Source organism: Haliotis cracherodii, unplaced genomic scaffold (assembly GCF_022045235.1).
Source record: "Haliotis cracherodii isolate W230 unplaced genomic scaffold, xgHalCrac1.p SCAF_2, whole genome shotgun sequence".
NCBI lineage: Eukaryota > Metazoa > Mollusca > Gastropoda > Lepetellida > Haliotidae > Haliotis > Haliotis cracherodii.
This window is the reverse complement of record NW_027266275.1, coordinates 73,010,504-73,033,947: the sequence shown is the minus strand read 5'-3', so window position 1 is coordinate 73,033,947 and position 23,444 is coordinate 73,010,504. Positions and strand designations below refer to the sequence as shown.

At 43.5% G+C, this 23,444-nt stretch overlaps 2 protein-coding genes across 2 annotated transcripts in view; one reads left to right on the top strand and one right to left on the bottom strand.

The window, feature by feature from the left end:
* Positions 1-23,444, top strand: part of LOC139469610 (uncharacterized) — a 447,403-nt gene that overhangs the window by 8,424 nt on the left and 415,535 nt on the right. The gene's annotated exons all lie outside the window — the stretch shown is intronic.
* On the bottom strand, positions 781-21,570 carry LOC139468502 (intraflagellar transport protein 70A-like). The gene is made up of 16 exons (XM_071250490.1): positions 21,401-21,570; positions 19,760-19,825; positions 19,149-19,358; positions 18,343-18,399; positions 17,922-17,990; positions 17,171-17,342; positions 16,930-17,058; positions 16,348-16,550; positions 15,392-15,457; positions 14,904-15,023; positions 12,670-12,746; positions 4,808-5,018; positions 4,527-4,598; positions 3,324-3,427; positions 2,504-2,712; positions 781-1,986 (listed from the first exon to the last, which is right to left on the bottom strand). Exons 1-16 carry the CDS (start codon positions 21,452-21,454, stop codon positions 1,862-1,864), a joined length of 1,944 nt encoding a protein of 647 aa, XP_071106591.1. The 5' UTR covers positions 21,455-21,570; the 3' UTR covers positions 781-1,861.

Below are 23,444 nucleotides of genomic sequence, written 5' to 3'. Positions count from 1 at the left end.
ACGACTGGGCCACCTGTGCTCCCACAGTTGCATGTAGGTCCTGCCTAACACTACAAACAGTTGTGTCTTTGCCCTCTGTTCAGTCAGCAACTAATGAGTATGAAGTGAAATCAAAACCTTTCTGCGCCTTACATGCAGCTTGGGTTGTATATGTGAGCGATGAATTTGTCCTAGGTATAAATATTCCTGAAGGAATAATAATTCCTATGTAGAAATTGACAGAGGGAGGGAAATACAGTCCTCATCTCGGGTACTTTGTTTCACAGGAACCAGTACTCCTGGTATCGGTTCTCCCAAAACAATGTTCAGGGGGAGTATATTTACTCTCACATATGTATACTCCCCAGGAAGCTGAGATACCATTTGGTACTGGCACTGATCTGTTTACTTGGATAATAATGTTGCACCATGAACAAGCCTCAGGGTGAGGATACAGTGTAATATAACCTTGCCATTATCATAATTATTATTACTCGTATTATTATCATTATTACCGGTATTATTATTATTATTTCACACACAGAGTTGTCTCCTGTTATTCACTACCTAGGAACTCGAGTGAGTGAATGCTGTTCAATGCCATGGTCAGAAATATACCTGTGACACCACTGTAAATAATCCACTTTGAACCAGTGACTGACAGCATGAGCATGGCCACCAGGGTAGATGACAATCAGTGACACTGACCACCCAATCCATTGTAGCCATCTTACCGAAAGCAGTGACTGCTGGTGTTCCACGGTCCAGGATACAGAACAGACTCCAGTGTAGGTAGTGTAGTTTTATTGTATGTACAAGTCGATATCACAGGAACAGGTCAGCAGGGGGTCCCCAGTACGAGGAGCCTGCTGTAGATAACGATGTGGACGGAATCTTCAAACTGTTCTCGATATAAGGCTGGTCCTCAAAGGCCACTTCCAACTGAGTGCCAATTACCATGTTTATCACACACCAGGATTGTTATGTCAATATATTTGCTGTCAATATGAACAAATAAAAGTATGATGTGATGCTGTGGAAAAGGGTGGATAATTCAGATGTTGTATTTCATAACTACCGTATTCGACGTAATAAGCGCCCAGGGCACTCTCAAAATTAGAAATCGGGGGCTCTTATTAGAATATTATTTTGGTGAAAAAAAGAGAGTTGAAAGATAAATTTTGTGGTTTATGTTGACAGCCTGAAATGTTTATATACGGCAGAGATATTTTTCCAGAATTTAATTGCCCATAATTAAGGGTGCATATAAGACACGAGTGCGTATTATACACGAATATATGTCTTTTGTACATTGATCAATCGGAAGGGGTGCTAATTGGGATTGTTCACTGGCCAATATATTAGCAAATATCGCCGTGGGCGCTTATTAGAGTGGGCGCTTATTACGTCAAATACGGTAAGTGTCTTTCTCTAATAAATAAAACTGCAGGTGATCCCGTGGCATTTCATCAACTAACCAAGCAATTGGTTATGGGCAAAGCTGAAAATAAATTAGGCCACACCCACTGACTACTGTTTCTTGATTGGTTGATAATAGAATTGTTGGGGCTTGTGTTGCATTATTGTGCTGAACGTTGTCGCCGATTTCATATTGTTGTCTACAGTTTTGTGTGTTAATGATTGAATAAGCAGTCTGGGAAGTTATGACTGACATATTTATTTGTAAGAATTGACTTCAATATGATTTTGTGTTTAGGGAGTTACATTCGGAAATAATTGTGTGCATACTTTGTAAATCCACGTCAGCTCTTAAATATTCATATGCTATTTCCACTTAGACATACACCTACTGTGAGCCTGATGGTAATACCACTGAGTTAAAACTGAGCCTCCCTTATACAGAACTGTTCGGGTGATGGCTCTAGTTCAGTTGAAGTAGAATACTCTTCAGAAGTCGAGCCTCGAAAGCTACGGTGTTTCTCCCAGGATGCATCGGTTCTTCCTCCAAAGGCTGCTCTATAACAGCTTTCACGTCACGCCCATACACTGCAACAACAAATGTCACGTTCACCATACTTATAAGCAGTCAACCACATAGTGGAAACAATATTCATTAGCAAACAAAAATAATGCAATGGTTCAATTGTTGGTCCTACTACACATTATATTTAATGGATCGCTGTGTCAGAGGCTTTCAGTATGATCAGGCAGCACAACAATGGCACATATTAGCAGGTCTAACATCATTATTGTTGTTGTTGTTATTATATTATACATTTACATATTGTAGGTATCCAAGTACTAGTACCTGGCCAAATACGGTTTTAATTGTTTCCCAACCAGTGAATCCGTTAGCATGCCAGTTATCATTCTCAACTCCCTGGGGAGTATACAACCCAAGCTGCCTGGGGGCGCTAGGAGGATTTAACATCCACTTCACAATGCCATGATTAATTCTAAACCCTATCCTGATGATGGTTAAAGAGGCAATCAGTATACATTTAATTGGGATAGTCCTCCAACTGATACTATGGACTTAGTGATGTGACGGACCAGTACTTACATTCACAACACTCCAGGAACTGGATGCACTCCTGAATTACCGAGTCCCGGATCATGATCATGTGTTTGGTCATGTTTTCTATGAGGGAGAGGAAGCAGCGTTTAGCGTAGAACCAAGTGTCTGTGCCCAGCTTCTTGTTGTAGGGCTCCAGGCTCTTGATGACACGAGAGATGCCGAACTCATAGTTGCCCTTGGCACAGTACAGAGTTCTGTAGGCAAGAAACAGATTGTACATCTTGAACTTTCTATTGCTAGATCATCAATTATTCAAAATCAAACGGAAAGACTGCAAATAATAGTTTTCCTAATCATGTACTTCTTAAGAAAATTGGCATAAGAAATTAGAATGATTATGTAAGAAAAACTACAAACATATTTCACATGTTTTATCAGGCCCAGTTTCACAAACCAATCGTAGCCCTATGACAGTCCTCTAACACAGACTTATAATAACAAGCACTGCCAGAGCTCTGTGACAGTCCTTTAACACAGGCTTATAACAAGCACTGCCAGAGCTCTGTGACAGTCCTTTAACACAGGCTTATAACAAGCACTGCCAGAGCTCTGTGACAGTCCTTTAACACAGGCTTATAACAAGCACTGCCATAGCATCATGACAGTCCTTTAACACAGGTTTATAACAAGTACTGCCATAGCACCATGACAGTCCTTTAACACAGGCTTATAACAAGTACTGCCATAGGACTATGACATGATCATGGTGATATGAAGTTAATAACTTCCTTGAGGACCTGCCCAGTGGAAATGACAGAGATGTGGGTTTAGGATATGGGAGCAGTTGCTATGGAGACTTGCTTACCCTATAACAAGGTTGACAATACACAAGTGGTAGATCTTCTTCTCTGGATCTTCATAAGCGACCTGCTCCTCCTCCTTCTCGATCTTCCGCATTAGTTCCTCCGCCTGCAGACAGGGGATTAGACAGACGTGAGGAACAAGGACCACTGTAAACAGGGCTATAGACACAAACAGGTGAGGTGTGGCAGACCTGGGATGCCTGGATCAGGCGACAACTAACACAGGTGCTGTGGATTAACTGATCATACTGATGACAGCAATATTAAGGGTAGTGCCATATTATATATCTGTCTGATACTTCTCACACATATATGTCCCAGACATGGGGGTCTGTTGTGTTGTACTCACAGATATTATCTCTTTGTACTCCTGTTTTGTATATGAGCAGGAGGTTTTAAGTACAATAAAACCTCTTGATCTTGATTTTGACACATAAGGTACGCTGTCTTACCTCCTTGTTCTGGCTAGTCATGAGTGAGTGAGTGAGTGTGTTTTACGCCGCTTTTAGCAATATTCCAGCAATATCACGGCGGGGGACACCAGAAATAGGCTTCACACATTGTACCCATGTCGGGAATCGAACCCGGGTCTTCGGCGTGACGAGCAAACGCTTTAACCACTAGGCTACCTGAGGCTAGTCATGATGTAGGACACGCACAGGTATACTGTCTTACATCCTCGTTCTGGCTAGTCATGACGTAGGAAACGCACAGGTACGCTGTCTTACCTCCTCATTCTGGCTAGTCATGATGTAGGACACACACAGGTACGCTGTCTTACCTCCTCGTTCTGGCTAGTCATAATGTAGGACACACATAGGTACGCTGTCTTACCTCCTCGTTCTGGCTAGTCATGATGTAGGACACACATAGGTACGCTGTCTTACCTCCTCATTCTGGCTAGTCATGATGTAGGACACACATAGGTATGCTGTCTTACCTCCTCGTTCTGGCTAGTCATGATGTAGGACACGCACAGGTATGCTGTCTTACCTCCTCGTTCTGGCTAGTAATGACGTAGGAAATGCACAGGTACGCTGTCTTACCTCCTCATTCTGGCTAGTCATGACGTAGGAAACGTACAGGTACGCTGTCTTACCTCCTCATTCTGGCTAGTCATAATGTAGGGCACACATAGGTACGCTGTCTTACCTCCTCGTTCTGGCTAGTCATGATGTAGGACACGCACAGGTACGTTGTCTTACCTCCTCGTTCTGGCTGGTCATGATGTAGGACACGCACAGGTTGGCAAGGACAATGGCGCTCACACTCAGTAGCTGCAACAGGGAGGAACACAAACTCAGCTAGATATCCATGAACAGATGTCAGTGAACAAAGGTCAAGGAGGAACTCGCAACTCATCAATAACTTACACATAAAGGGTAGAAATGTTTGATGAAGTGAACTGTCAAGAAAGAAAGATAACAGCAAAAGTTGTCAGTGACTCAGTGATGTATTTGGACATGTTGGAGGAGGATTCACTCACGTTGTCGTAGTTCTTCTTGACAATGGGCTCATAGAAGCCTGTAGCCTCCTTGTATTTGTTCTCCTGCATGAAGAGCACATGCGCCACATTGAGCTTCCAGGCATCATGTTCGTTACAGAACTCCACCGACTTGCGGAATATCTTCTCCACCTGCTGGTAGTTCTCCATGTCCCAGTAGATCTTGGCCTGCTGCATCAGGATGGGAATGTACCTGCAACACCACCATCGGGGTAACACACACACCATCGGGGTAACACACACACACACACCATCGGGGTGAAACACACACGCACCATCGGCATAACACACACACACACCATCGGGATAACACACATATACACACACCATCGGGTAATACACACACCATCGGGATAACACACACACCATCGGGATAACACACACACACACACCATTGGGTTAACACACACAGCATCAGGGTAACACACACACACACCATCGGGATAACACACACACACCATCGGGGTAACACACACACACACACACACACACACACACACACACACACACACACACACACACACACACACACACACACACACACCATCGGGATAACACACACACACACACACACCATCGGGATAACACACACACCATCGGGATAACACACACACCATTGGGGTAACACATACACCATCGGGGTAACACACACACACACACACACCATCGTGGTAACACACACACACACACACCATCGGGATAACACACACACACACCATCGGGATAACACACATACACACCATCGGGATAACACACACACCGTCGGGATAAGACACACACACACACAATTGAGGTATCACACACACACGTCATCTGGTTAACACACACACACACACACCATCGGGATAACACACACACACACCATCGGGGTAACACACACACACCATCGGGATAACACACACACCGTCGGGATAAGACACACACACACAATCGAGGTATCACACACACACGTCATCGGGTTAACACACACCATTGGGATAACACACACACACACCATCGGGATAACACACACACACCATCGGGATAACACACACATACACACCATCGGCATAACACACATACACACACACACACCATCGGCATAACATACACACACCATTGGGATAACACACACACACCATCGGCATAACACACACACCATCAGGGTAACACACACACCATCGGGATAACAAACACATCATCGGGGTAATACACACAAACACATATACACACACCATTGGGATAACACACACACACACACCATCGGGTAACACACACACACACACTATCGCCATAACACACACACCATCGGGATAACACACACACCATCGGGGTAACACACATACACACACTATCACCATAACTAACACCCCATCAAAGTAACACACACACCATCGGGATAACACACACACACACACCATCGGGATAACACACACACCATCGGGATAACACACACACCATTGGGGTAACACATACACCATCGGGGTAACACACACACACACACCATCGTGGTAACACACACACACACACACCATCGGGATAACACACACACACACCATCGGGATAACACACATACACACCATCGGGATAACACACACACCGTCGGGATAAGACACACACACACACAATTGAGGTATCACACACACACGTCATCTGGTTAACACACACACACACCATCGGGATAACACACATATACACACACCATCGGGTAATACACACACCATCGGGATAACACACACACCATCGGGATAACACACACACACACACCATTGGGTTAACACACACAGCATCAGGGTAACACACACACACACCATCGGGATAACACACACACACCATCGGGGTAACACACACACACACACACACACACACACACACACACACACACACACACACACACACACACACACACACACACACACACACACACACACACCATCGGGATAACACACACACACACACACACCATCGGGATAACACACACACCATCGGGATAACACACACACCATTGGGGTAACACATACACCATCGGGGTAACACACACACACACACACACCATCGTGGTAACACACACACACACACACCATCGGGATAACACACACACACACCATCGGGATAACACACATACACACCATCGGGATAACACACACACCGTCGGGATAAGACACACACACACACAATTGAGGTATCACACACACACGTCATCTGGTTAACACACACACACACACACCATCGGGATAACACACACACACACCATCGGGGTAACACACACACACCATCGGGATAACACACACACCGTCGGGATAAGACACACACACACAATCGAGGTATCACACACACACGTCATCGGGTTAACACACACCATTGGGATAACACACACACACACCATCGGGATAACACACACACACCATCGGGATAACACACACATACACACCATCGGCATAACACACATACACACACACACACCATCGGCATAACATACACACACCATTGGGATAACACACACACACCATCGGCATAACACACACACCATCAGGGTAACACACACACCATCGGGATAACAAACACATCATCGGGGTAATACACACAAACACATATACACACACCATTGGGATAACACACACACACACACCATCGGGTAACACACACACACACACTATCGCCATAACACACACACCATCGGGATAACACACACACCATCGGGGTAACACACATACACACACTATCACCATAACTAACACCCCATCAAAGTAACACACACACCATCGGGATAACACACACACACACACCATCGGGATAACACACACACCATCGGGATAACACACACACCATTGGGGTAACACATACACCATCGGGGTAACACACACACACACACCATCGTGGTAACACACACACACACACACCATCGGGATAACACACACACACACCATCGGGATAACACACATACACACCATCGGGATAACACACACACCGTCGGGATAAGACACACACACACACAATTGAGGTATCACACACACACGTCATCTGGTTAACACACACACACACACACCATCGGGATAACACACACACACACCATCGGGGTAACACACACACACCATCGGGATAACACACACACCGTCGGGATAAGACACACACACACAATCGAGGTATCACACACACACGTCATCGGGTTAACACACACCATTGGGATAACACACACACACACCATCGGGATAACACACACACACCATCGGGATAACACACACATACACACCATCGGCATAACACACATACACACACACACACCATCGGCATAACATACACACACCATTGGGATAACACACACACACCATCGGCATAACACACACACCATCAGGGTAACACACACACACACACCATCGGCATAACACACACACCATCAGGGTAACACACACACCATCGGGATAACAAACACATCATCGGGGTAATACACACAAACACATATACACACACCATTGGGATAACACACACACACACACCATCGGGTAACACACACACACACACTATCGCCATAACACACACACCATCGGGATAACACACACACCATCGGGGTAACACACATACACACACTATCACCATAACTAACACCCCATCAAAGTAACACACACACCATCGGGATAACACACACATACACACCATCGAGAACACACACACACACACACACACACACACACACACACACACACACACACACACACACACACACACACACACACACACACACACGTACACCATCGGAATAACACACACACCATCAAGGTAACACACACACATACCATCGGTATAACACACATATACACACACCATCAGGATAACACATACCATCGGGACAATACACACACGCACACCATCGAGATAACACACACACACACACCATCGAGGTAACACACACACACCATCGGGGTAACACAAACACATACCATCGGTATAACACACATATACAAACACCGTCAGGATAACACACACCATTGGGACAATACACACACGCACACCATCGAGATAACACACACACACACACCATCGAGGTAACACACACACACCATCGGGGTAACACAAACACATACCATCGGTATAACACACATATACAAACACCGTCAGGATAACACACACCATTGGGACAATACACACACGCACACCATCAGGATAACACAAACACAATCAGGATAACACACATACCATAGGGACAATATACACACACACACACACACACACACATCGGGATAACACACCCACACCATCAGGGTAACATACACATACACACGCACACGCACACACACACCATCGAGGTTACACAAACACATACCATCGGTATAACACACATATACAAACACCGTCAGGATAACACACACCATTGGGACAATACACACACGCACACCATCGAGATAACACACACACACACACACACCATCGAGGTAACACACACACACCATCGGGGTAACACAAACACATACCATCGGTATAACACACATATACAAACACCGTCAGGATAACACACACCATTGGGACAATACACACACGCACACCATCGAGATAACACACACACACACACCATCGAGGTAACACACACACACACCATCGGGGTAACACACACACATACCATCGGTATAACACACATATACAAACACCGTCAGGATAACACACATCATTGGGACAGTACACACATGCACACCATCAGGATAACACACACACAATCAGGATAACACACATACCATAGGGACAATACACACACACACACACATCGGGATAACACACCCACACCATCAGGGTAACATACACATACCATCGGGATAACACGCACACACACACCATTGGGATACACACCATCAGGGTAACACACACACCATCGGGATAACAAACACATCATCGGGGTAATACACACAAACACATATACACACACCATTGGGATAACACACACACACACACCATCGGGTAACACACACACACACACTATCGCCATAACACACACACCATCGGGATAACACACACACCATCGGGGTAACACACATACACACACTATCACCATAACTAACACCCCATCAAAGTAACACACACACCATCGGGATAACACACACATACACACCATCGAGATAACACACACACACACACACACACACACACACACACACACACACACACACACACACACACACACACACCATCGAGATAACACACACACACACACACGTACACCATCGGAATAACACACACACCATCAAGGTAACACACACACATACCATCGGTATAACACACATATACACACACCATCAGGATAACACATACCATCGGGACAATACACACACGCACACCATCGAGATAACACACACACACACACCATCGAGGTAACACACACACACCATCGGGGTAACACAAACACATACCATCGGTATAACACACATATACAAACACCGTCAGGATAACACACACCATTGGGACAATACACACACGCACACCATCGAGATAACACACACACACACACCATCGAGGTAACACACACACACCATCGGGGTAACACAAACACATACCATCGGTATAACACACATATACAAACACCGTCAGGATAACACACACCATTGGGACAATACACACACGCACACCATCAGGATAACACAAACACAATCAGGATAACACACATACCATAGGGACAATATACACACACACACACACACACACACATCGGGATAACACACCCACACCATCAGGGTAACATACACATACACACGCACACGCACACACACCATTGGGATAACACACCATCGGGGTAACACACACACACCATCGGGATAACACATCGACACCATCAGGATAACATACACACATCATCAGGATAACACACACACACCATCAGGATAACATACACACATCATCAGGATAACACACACACACCATCAGGATAACACACACACATCATCAGGATAACACATACCATCAGGATAACACACACACCATCGGGATAACACACACACCATCAAGGTAACACACACACATACCATCGGTATAACACACATATACACACACCATCAGGATAACACACACCATCGGGAAAAATACACACACACACACCATCGAGATAACACACACACACACACCATCGGGGTAACACACACATACCATCGGTATAACACACATATACAAACACCATCAGGATAACACACACAATTGGGACAATACACACACGCACACCATCGAGATAACACACACACACACACCATCGAGGTAACACACACACACACCATCGGGGTAACACACACACATACCATCGGTATAACACACATATACAAACACCGTCAGGATAACACACATCATTGGGACAGTACACACATGCACACCATCAGGATAACACACACACAATCAGGATAACACACATACCATAGGGACAATACACACACACACACACATCGGGATAACACACCCACACCATCAGGGTAACATACACATACCATCGGGATAACACGCACACACACACCATTGGGATACACACCATCGGGGTAACACACACACACCATCGGGATAACACATCGACACCATCAGGATAACACACACACCATCAGGATAACACAAACACCATCAGGATAACACACACACCATCAGGATAACACACACACCATCAGGATAACACATACCATCAGGATAACACACACACCATCAGGATAACACACACCATCAGGATAACACACACATCATCAGGATAACACACACCATCAGGATAACACACACACCATCAGGATAACACACACACCATCAGGACAACACACACCATCAGGATAACACACACATCATCAGGATAACACACATCATCAGGATAACACACACACCATCAGGATAACACATACCATCAGGATAACACACACACACACCATCAGGATAACACACACATCATCAGGATAACACACACACCATCAGGATAACACATACCATCAGGATAACACACACACACACACCATCAGGATAACACACACCATCAGGATAACACATACCATCAGGATAACACACACACACACCATCAGGATAACACACACACCATCAGGATAACACACACACCATCAGGATAACACATACCATCAGGATAACACACACACACACCATCAGGATAACACACACACCATCAGGATAACACACACGCCATCAGGATAACACACACCATCAGGATAACACATACCATCAGGATAACACACACACACACCATCAGGATAACACACACACCATCAGGATAACACACACGCCATCAGGATAACACACACCATCAGGATAACACATACCATCAGGATAACACACACACACACCATCAGGATAACACACACATCATCAGGATAACACACACACCATCAGGATAACACACACCATCAGGATAACACATACCATCAGGATAACACACACACACACCATCAGGATAACACACACACACACCATCAGGATAACACACACACCATCAGGATAAAACATACCATCAGGATAACACACACACCATCAGGATAACACACACATCATCAGGATAACACACACCATCAGGATAACACACACACACACCATCAGGATAACACACACACACACCATCAGGATAACACACACACACACCATCAGGATAACACACACACACACCATCAGGATAACACATACCATCAGGATAACACACACACACACCATCAGGATAACACACACATCATCAGGATAACACACACACACACACGCCATCAGGATAACACACACATCATCAGGATAACACATACCATCAGGATAACACACACATCATCAGGATAACACATACCATCAGGATAACACACACACACACCATCAGGATAACACACACACCATCAGGATAACCATTAGATCAGCTACAAACTTAGTTATCTCACCTCTCCAGGGCCTCGTCGTACTCATTAACAGCTCGCTTGACTGCATCGTCGTCGTGATTCTGTCTTGCTTCCTGCACCTACATAACACAACATTCAACTCAGCGACTTCATCCACATAACAATAAATTCTTATGCCATACAACTTTTCCATTTGTTTTACAAAAAACAATAAAATCCTCAAAAAGGATTTGAACGAAATTAGTCATCATTAGGAGAAACATGCATGCCAAGGTTTAGCTTCCTCAGTCTGGCAGTTTCATAGGAGAAAACATATATACAGCCACAAAGGCAGTTCTCATGCATTCATTCTCTAGGACCTTCGACACATGTCAAATTAGTGTGCCTCTAACTTTACCATTCATTCTCTAGGACCTTCAACACATGTCAAGTTACTGTGCCTCTAACTTTACCATTCATTCTCTAGGACCTTCAACACATGTCAAGTTACTGTGCCTCTAACTTTACCATTCATTCTCCGGGACTTCGACACACGTCAAGTTACTGTGCCTCTAACTTTACCATTCTTTTTCTAGGACCTTTGACACATGTCAAGTTACTGTGCCTCTAACTTTACCATTCATTCTCTGGGACTTCGACGCACGTCAAGTTACTGTGCCCCTAACTTTACCATTCTTTTTCTAGGACCTTTGACACATGTCAAGTTACTGTGCCTCTAACTTTACCATTCATTCTCCGGGACCTTCAACACACGTCAAGTTACTGTGCCTCTAACTTTACCATTCTTTTTCTAGGACCTTTGACACATGTCAAGTTACTGTGCCTATAACTTTACCATTCATTCTCCGGGACTTCGACACACGTCAAGTTACTGTGCCTCTAACTTTACCATTCTTTTTCTAGGACCTTTGACACATGTCAAGTTACTGTGCCTCTAACTTTACCATTCATACTCCGGGACTTCGACACACGTCAAGTTACTGTGCCTCTAACTTTACCATTCTTTTTCTAGGACCTTTGACACATGTCAAGTTACTGTGCCTCTAACTTTACCATTCATTCTCCGGGACCTTCAACACATGTCAAGTTACTGTGCCTCTAACTTTACCATTCATTCTCCGGGACCTTCAACACATGTCAAGTTACTGTGCCTCTAACTTTACCATTCTTTTTCTAGGACCTTTGACACATGTCAAGTTACTGTGCCTCTAACTTTACCATTCATTCTCCGGGACCTTCAACACACGTCAAGTTACTGTGCCTCTAACTTTACCATTCATTCTCCGGGACCTTCAACACACGTCAAGTTACTGTGCCTCTAACTTTACCATTCATTCTCCGGGACCTTCAACACATGTCAAGTTACTGTGCCTCTAACTTTACCATTCATTCTCCGGGACCTTCAACACATGTCAAGTTACTGTGCCTCTAACTTTACCATTCATTCTCTAGGACCTTCAACACATGTCAAGTTACTGTGCCTCTAACTTTACCATTCATTCTCCGGGACCTTCAACACATGTCAAGTTACTGTGCCTCTAACTTTACCATTCATTCTCCGGGACCTTCAACACATGTCAAGTTACTGTGCCTCTAACTTTACCATTCATTCTCCGGGACTTCAACACATGTCAAGTTACTGTGCCTCTAACTTTACCATTCATTCTCCGGGACCTTCGACACATGTCACGCTACTGAGCCTCTGACTTTACCATTCATTCTCTAGGACCTTCAACACATGTCAAGTTACTGTGCCTCTAACTTTACCATTCATTCTCCGGGACCTTCAACACACGTCAAGTTACTGTGCCTCTAACTTTACCATTCATTCTCCGGGACCTTCAACACACGTCAAGTTACTGTGCCTCTAACTTTACCATTCATACTCCGGGACCTTCAACACATGCCAAGTTACTGTGCCTCTAACTTTACCATTCTTTTTCTAGGACCTTTGACACATGTCAAGTTACTGTGCCTCTAACTTTACCATTCATTCTCTTGGACCTTCAACACACGTCAAGTTACTGTGCCTCTAACTTTACCATTCTTTTTCTAGGACCTTTGACACATGTCAAGTTACTGTGCCTCTAACTTTACCATTCATTCTCCGGGACCTTCAACACATGTCACGCTACTGAGCCTCTGACTTTACCATTCATTCTCTAGGACCTTCAACACATGTCACGCTACTGAGCCTCTGACTTTCATGATTAGTATGTGTTATTCTAACGGAAAGGAAACTGATTCCTGACTTGGGGCTTTATTCCTGTTGTTACCTGTTTAGTTAGTTTGCGAAGTGTTTCCGTTTGTTTGGAGGCCATCTCGTCCAGCTTGCGATACGCCTCCTCCGGAGACGTCTGCCGTGTGATGACCGCCTCCAGGAAGTCATACAGGTACTAGCAGACAAATAATAAGTCAGGGAGTTCAATCTTAACATTGCACCCACAATCTTTAAGCTAAATAATAGCATGGTTGATTACAGACTACGTATGACTCCACTACACTACACGATACACAAGGAGCAGACAGCACTACACATCACATACAATACACATGGGACTATGCGTCTGTGAAACCATAGAAGCACATACGTACAAATGTCATGTGCATTACACAATATGATTGGTTTACCGGTGAGGTATTGTATGCGAGATGGACATTCTTGGCCATTACAAGACATGTTTGTGATATGGGTGCTGTTAGCCAATATGAGACATGTACATGAGATAGACGTTCCCGGCTAGTATAAGGAAGAAGGACTTACTGGACTGAGGTACTTGTACGTGAGATGGGCGTTCTCGGCCAAGACATCAGCTGCTAGATCATAGTACTGAAAGAAAGATCACATTGCTGGTACACAGGGAGACAACATAGTACTGAAAGCTTTACAGCAGCACATTGATGAAGCATGTATTTACATACTCCCAGACATCATGTCTGCGCCACACAGTTGACACCACTGCAGTCTATCAATATCAGTCTTTTCCTGAAACATCAAGGATTATCATTTGCTGTATGAAAAGATTTGTGTAATGCAACAAACAAGTAATGTTTCCAATACCCTTGACCTCCTACTTGTTCTTCAAGTACTTGGTGCCGTTGTACAAAACAACCTTAGCTCTACGACTGTCCTAAGTCTATGTTAAGGTATGGGTGTTACGATAATATTAGTGCTAAGATCGCTTTGTTCAACGGCACCCAGAGCTAGAATATGATGTACTGGCCTCTAACTTATTATGACTTTGTACTTGAAGTTCTGACCTCAAACTTGTTCTTGAAGTACCGACCTCATTTTCAAATAACTGACCTTCCACTTGAGGTACTGACCTCCTACCTGATGTACTGACCTCCCACTTGAGGTACTAGCCTCCCACTTGAGGAAATAAATTCCTACCTGAGGTACTGACCTCCTACCTGAGGTACTAAGCTCCCGCTTGAGGTACTGAGCTCCCACTTGAGGTACTGACTTCCCACCTGAGGTACTGACTAACTTGAAGTACTGACCTCCTACCTGAGGTACTGACCTCCCACTTGAGGTACTGGCCTCCCACTTGAGGTACTGGCCTCCCACTTGAGGTACTGACCTCCCACCTGATGTACTGTCTAACTTGAAGTACTGACCTCCTAACTGAGGTACTGACCTCCAACTTGAGGTACTGACCACCCACTTGAGGTCCCAACCTCATATTCAAAGTACTGACCCCCTACTTAGGTTCTGACCTCATACTTGATGTAGAGAAGGAGGAGGTTGCCGAAGGTCTCAGGGGGGAAGGGGTTTTGCTGCAGCAGGAACTGCATCTTCTGGAATCCCTGCGTGGCGTTCTGCTCCATGTTCATCAGCCCCTGGTTGTGCAGTGTCACTGCGTCCAACTCCTCCTCTGACCGCGGAGGCATATCCGTCAAGGCCTCACAGGCTGCCTCAACTACAACAGCAACTTTCAGTGCTGGAGAAAAGCATAACATGACAACACAACATATCACGAGATTTCTGATTTCTGTATTCAATGTATTCTTCCAAATGGTTAATTCTTCTATTTAAGACAACGTACACATGTAGCAGATGAGGAAGTGCACACCTATTTCTAAGCATACCAAGCATTATGTATTTGGGAATGTTATAGGCGAACGGGAATACGGAAAGTAAACACATAGCCACACTATGACTAACTCATTTGGTGATAATGTTTTAACAAAATTACGCGATCACTGAACGTAATTTGCCAAATCACAAAACGCCCCTTTTCCAAAAAGCTGTATCGTTGCTTGCATGTATGCATGATGTGTACATGTAACCTAACTCACAGTTCTTCAGTTGGTATTCAATGGCTGCCTTGAGGTTGAAGGCCTCGATCAGTGCAGTCTCATGAAGGGTAAGCGTGTTGCCGACGCTTCGTACATCGATACCCTCAGTTGTCATGCCGACGCTAAGTTCTGAAATAATAACCAAACAATGAGAAGTCATCTGAGCCACCAGTACCCGCAACATAATGAGGCCGGACACTCTGTAACATGCTGTCATACAAGACTTGGAGTAGTTCCGTACCTGGGTGCTCCCTGATGCCTCTCTCTATGATGTCTGCGATGTGTTTGAGGGCTGGGGCGTACTGCTTCATCATGTAGTGGCACAGTGCTATGTTGTAGGACAGGTCTGGCTTGTAGCCTACGATCTGCATCGCAGTCGAGAACTTCTGACAGGCCTCCTCAAACCTCCCTTCCTGAAACATCACCATGTGAAGACTGAAATGTATACAACTGGCCAGGATCTGTCTCAGAACAAAGAACTACAGTTAAACCTTATTAACTCACAATTCATGTAAATTGTTTTAAGCTAATGTCATTTTATGGTTCAAGCAGAATGTTTTTAAAACCTATGTTATACAGACTCATAGAGACAATTCCTGGGACCACTTAACCTAAGCGATCTTAGCACTAAGAAGATCTTAACTCCCATACATTAACATAGGCTTACGATAGTCTTAGCTCCAAGATCGTTTTTGGCAAGTGGGCCCTGGTCTTGAACTCTGGATAAGTCAACATCCAGTTGTGTGAAATTCCCCAGTACTTTGAGAAAACAGACTTTCATTGTACTTTGTAAATGCTTATTAGCTCGTAACTAGTTGTCCACTTTCCATTTTTTATGGTGTTTACTGTTTAAAAAGAAGTAGCAAAAATGTCTCGGTTTTGTCTTACTACAGAACATGCATAGAGACTAATACACTTCACATATTATTTACTGGTACAATTAAAACTCTGGTCGACAATGAACTGAATGAGTCAAGTGATGAGACACTCACCTTGAACAGCAGACAGCCAAAGTTGACCTCTGTGTCAGGGTCGTCAGCCGGACACTGCTCCACCAGGCTCTGAAACAACCACGAAGACATCTCCACCTCAGTCACCAACATCCCAAACTTCTTTTTGTTAAAAGAAGGTAATGATGATTCAAAGAAACAACAGGCACAGATAGAGCATTTCTTAAAAGGAGCGGTACACTTTATACATACATTTCAGAAGAATACATACATGAAATTGTCATTGAAAACACATCACCAAATAATTAAGCCATAGAGTTGTCCTATGTTTACACATTGGTTACCAATTATATCCAGTGTGGACAAAAAAAAGTGGGGTGCACCCCCGAGCACTCCCTACCCAAATCAGTGTATGAAATGAAGGGTTTGTTGAGACATAGGTCTCATTATATGAAGAGGTTACCTTGGCTCCAGGCAGATCCTCCTCTCCGTACTTGATGGCAGCCTGCAGCTTGGTGATCTGTAAAAATAACAGTCACCATTCACAGCATGAGACTTCAGCATACCCATTTCAACTTGTAGAGGGCTTAATGAATGATAAGTGTCCACATTTTTAAGCAAAGGCTATCATAGAGGACACAAGTTAAGCTTAACCGTATCTTCTATGTTAGCAGGGTGTGTGAGTTTGGTTTGAACAGTATTTCAGTCATATCATTGCATGTCAGCTTGATGTGAGAGGAAAGTTGAATTGATGCAGGTCTCAGATGTTTACCACTTTGATGAAACCCATGAGAGGGTACGGTGCAGACAAACCTATAAACCTAATCAGGATGAATCTGGATGTAAACCACATCACAGGTTCCTGAAGGGACGCAACTCCGTATCACAGATAGATGATTTAGATGACAGAGCCCCACACTATCTTAGCAGGAGGGACACAATACTCAGTACCATATTTGTGTAATAAGTTTTAGTGGTCAGTATCTGCATGATTTAATTTCACTAATTTCAGTCACCAATAGGTATGAATAAACAAAACAACATTTTCACAGTGTTCCTTTGCATTTTGCATGATAGACTGGGCCGATACTCTGACAAAAGGCAATTGTCTCCCTTTAACTGCCACACATTGTGACAATCCCCTCCCCCCCCATCACTGGTCACTGAGAGTGAACCTGTCCCTGGTAGACAAGGTGGGTTATCAATCTGACCGACCAATACCCCCCTCCCCTTTAACTTCTCCCCCACCCACTGAGAGTTAGAGTGTACCTGTCCCTGGTAGGCCGGGTTGTCGATCTGACAGGCCACCTTCATGGCCTCCTGGTAGAGACAGGCTTTATGAAGGGCCTGGGCATAATACAGGCGATACTCCTCCACATCCGGCTGCATCAGGGTCAGCTGCTCATAGCTGTCAGCTGCGTTCACAAAGTCCTGCATCTGGTAGTAGCAGTAGGCCAGCAATGACAGCGCTGACCGAGACTGGCAACAAAACATGTCACTTAGAATTATTTAGTGTACAGAGAATTGGGATGCATTCTTGATCCATTACCTCTGAAAACATATGGCAAGGGGGGCCACTATTGGTAAGACAGGGTGATTTGTCTGTTCTCTAGAGGTAATCTGCCACTAGAGGCAGTGAAAAGACACAGCTTTTACAATCAATTGAAACACCTTATCACTGCTTAAGAATTACATCACAATGATCACTGGTCACTTAATATAATTGATCTTTTATGTAAATACATATTAGATAGCTTTTACTGATAAATAAAATATATGCTCTAGCGACTGTTAGAGGGATCAACTTAATGAGAGAATATCCCCAAACATCACACAGTTTTGTCTGACAGCTTATACTGCACTATCCGAGACATTCTTACCTTTGGATGACTCTGCAGCTGGTTGTTGAGCAACTGAACAGCTTCAGGATAGCGCTGGTCTTTGATCTGCAATACATGTTGGGTGATAAACTTTGCTACACTATGCTAAATATACGCCGACAGCAAGTACAGTACCGCATGTATGTCACTGACCATGTTAAAACACACAAAAAAGAACATGGAAACTTCCTACTGAATGCAGTTGGGTTCCATTCATTACCTTGATAACATACATCTTTGAGACACTGTTTTCAAGAGTACACACTTATAATTAATATCGCTGCATTTCAGCTTAATGTGGTAGTGAACCCCAAAGTGATGCAGGTCTAGATCATTGGTACTAGGTGCTTACCACTTTAGGTGAAAGTTCAAACCCACAAGCATGGGAACGGTGCAGACAAACCAGTTAACATAACCAAGGTGAATTTGATATTCAAAAATACAAATTATATGATTCTGCTCAGCTGGGGGATGCGACTGGTGAGTCGAGGGAAAATCGGGCTCAACGTCGTGTTTAAGTTTACTACACTCATGAAGTAATGTTCATGCGCGTGTTTATGAGTGGCTGCTGGTACCAGTCTTGACTTATGCTTGTCTTATAGTGCTAGCCCACTGAGATATCATCTTGCAGTTTCACATGCATACCCCACTCAGAAACAGTATGTAGACTCTAAGCAGACCAGTCCTTGTTTTATCCCCTAACACTGAGCGTCAAAGTGAGCCTTCCAGGGTGAGGTGCTATTACCGGTATATCGGCTTATTGAGGTTCATTTTTTCCAAGATACTTATCACAATATCATATTTTCATGCTCGATATATCAGGTGATTTCCAATAGCGGTTTCCACCATGTGTATAATGTTACATACTTGAATGAGTCAACATTATGTTGTACCAGCATCTTGTTTTGTTCCATTTATGAACTTCAATTCATACTTTAATGTAACAGATTGCTTCTGAATTCACAAAAAAGAATTATACAATGTATCGTGATATGTATCGCAATATGGCCTTGTGCATAGCAAAATATTGTGATACACTTTAAACCTCCAATACCCATCCCTATTACGCTATGGAGGATGTACATTCTTACATAAAAGGTTGTTGTATCTGGTAACTACCAACTGTCACTTTTCTGTGTTTATAACTAATATTGGCTCTGCTCCCCAGGCTACATTTTGACATAAAGATAAAGATAGGCAAGACAGATTCAACTCTTCTGGTTTGTGTCGGCAGTGAAACAGCAAAAGCTTCTTGTTTACTGGTTGGCAAGGCATGCATGAAAATCAAAAACATGAAATGTTTGAAAGTGGATTTAAATATTAAGCAAGAGTAGAGTCGATTTACACTTTCTATATGTGAAGTAATGTTTTGAAAGAATTGAACATCTGTGGTTATCAGCATATGATTACAGTTATTTTACTTTTAAGAAGTATCTGTGGATGCATTTCCACAACCTGTTCAATCTAATAACAAGATATATATGTAAGGCCTTCTAACGGTGAAAGCAACGATCTACATATCAACTAAAAATGGTAAAAATGCTGTGTACCGTCACTTGTCACCATCATACATCTTCTCACACTCATACACATTCGGATGAAAGTTTACATGAACTGTTTACCTTGGTTACAGACACTTACCAATCCATAAATAGTTGATGTATACTCTCCCTCTTTGAGCTGAAGATGAGCCATGACTAGGTTGTGTTGAGTACTTGTCGTGTCTTATCCGCTTGACCTGTTAGAATTTCTTGCTGTCATTTATTTTGACACTCTACTGTCAAACCATACCTACCCGAAAGTATGCACGGTTATGCGCATGTCCCGAAGATGCGTAACTCTTGTAACTTCCGTTTTCCTCATGAGCTGGTTCCCGGCTCTTTCTGCGCATCACCACCTTACATACCGTTATGGTGATTTGAAGAGACGGGGCCCAGCTTACAGATATTTTAGAGCTGCTTTTCCCACATTTTGTTGTGAAGAGACAATAAAAATGCGACTGGACGTAAAAATGGCATTTTAACCGTCATTTGCACTAATAACAATTACGTGTTCTTTTTAAATGAAAAACTTTTACACACAGACATGAATCTTTTTCTGGCAAACAATGGTTTGAGTGCTTGGGATCACATGCAAGAGTGGGGAGAATTATATTGGAGAGATTTTACGCCTCATAACAACCAGATGAAAATGAACACAATACCTCCTTTGCCAATTCCTATTATTCCCAGAATTATAAAAAAATCTCCATAGCCATATCAATTACTGGAAAAAAAGAGAAATCTTCAAGAAACCACAGAAATCCAAAGAAACAAAACAGATATAAACAGAAACCAGGACAACTAACCACCCAATTAAACTCGTCGGTGCCATCGACAATCCTCACGCCAAATGGACATACTATTTCCCCGGTCAGATCTTTGTCATCACTCCTTTCCCAATAGCACTTTTGCCACAACGGCTTAATTTGACGCACTCCCGTTAATCCCCTAATTTCCCCCATTATATTCTGTAAACATATCAGCATATATATTAACACACAGACGCTTACTCAGTGTGTTCACGTCTCATGTCTTCATGTTCTTCCAAATTCTAAAAGCACACAAAACTATTTTTAAATGCTTTCAATTTAATTGCATGCAACTACCCCTCAAGAGTAACGTGTCAATGTACATTCCATATCTCATTCGTATCAATGTATATTACCGCCGCTCATACGCATCAATGTATTTTACCGCCCTCATACGTATCAATGTATATTACCGCCGCTCATACGCATCAATGTATTTTACCGCCCTCATACGTATCAATGTATATGACCGCCCCTAATACGTATCAATGTATTTTACCGCCCCTCATACATATCAATGTATATTACCGCCGCTCATACGCATCAATGTATTTTACCGCCCTCATACGTATCAATGTATATGACCGCCCCTCATACATATCAATGTATTTTACCGCCCTCATACGTATCAGTGTATATTACTGGCCCTCATACGCATCAATGTATATTACCGCCTCTCATACGTATCAATGTATACTACCACCGCTCATACGTATCAATGTATACTACCGCCGCTCATACGTATCAATGTATATGACCGCCCCTCATACGTATCAATGTATATTACCGTCCCTCATACGTATCAATGTATATGACCGCCCCTCATACGTATCAATGTATATTACCGTCCCTCATGCGTATCAATGTATATTACCGTCCCTCATACGTATCAATGTATATGACCGCCCCTCATACGTATCAATGTATATTACCGTCCCTCATACGTATCAATTTTTATTTACGCCCCTCATACGCATCAATGTATATTACCGCTCCTCATTGCATCAATGTAAAGTTCCGCCGCGCATACGTATCAATGTATATTACCGCCCCTCATACATATCAATATATTTTACCGCCCTTCATACGTATCAATGTATATTACCGTCCCTCATACATATCAATGTATTTTACAGCCCCTCATACGTATCAGTGTATATTACTGGCCCTCATACGCATCAATGTATATTACTGCCTCTCATACGTAAAAATGTTTACTACCGCCGCTCATACGTATCAATGTATATTACCGCCCCTCATTCGCATCAATGTATATTACCGCCGCTTAACGTATGAATTTTTATTACCGCCCCTCATACGTATCAATGTATACTA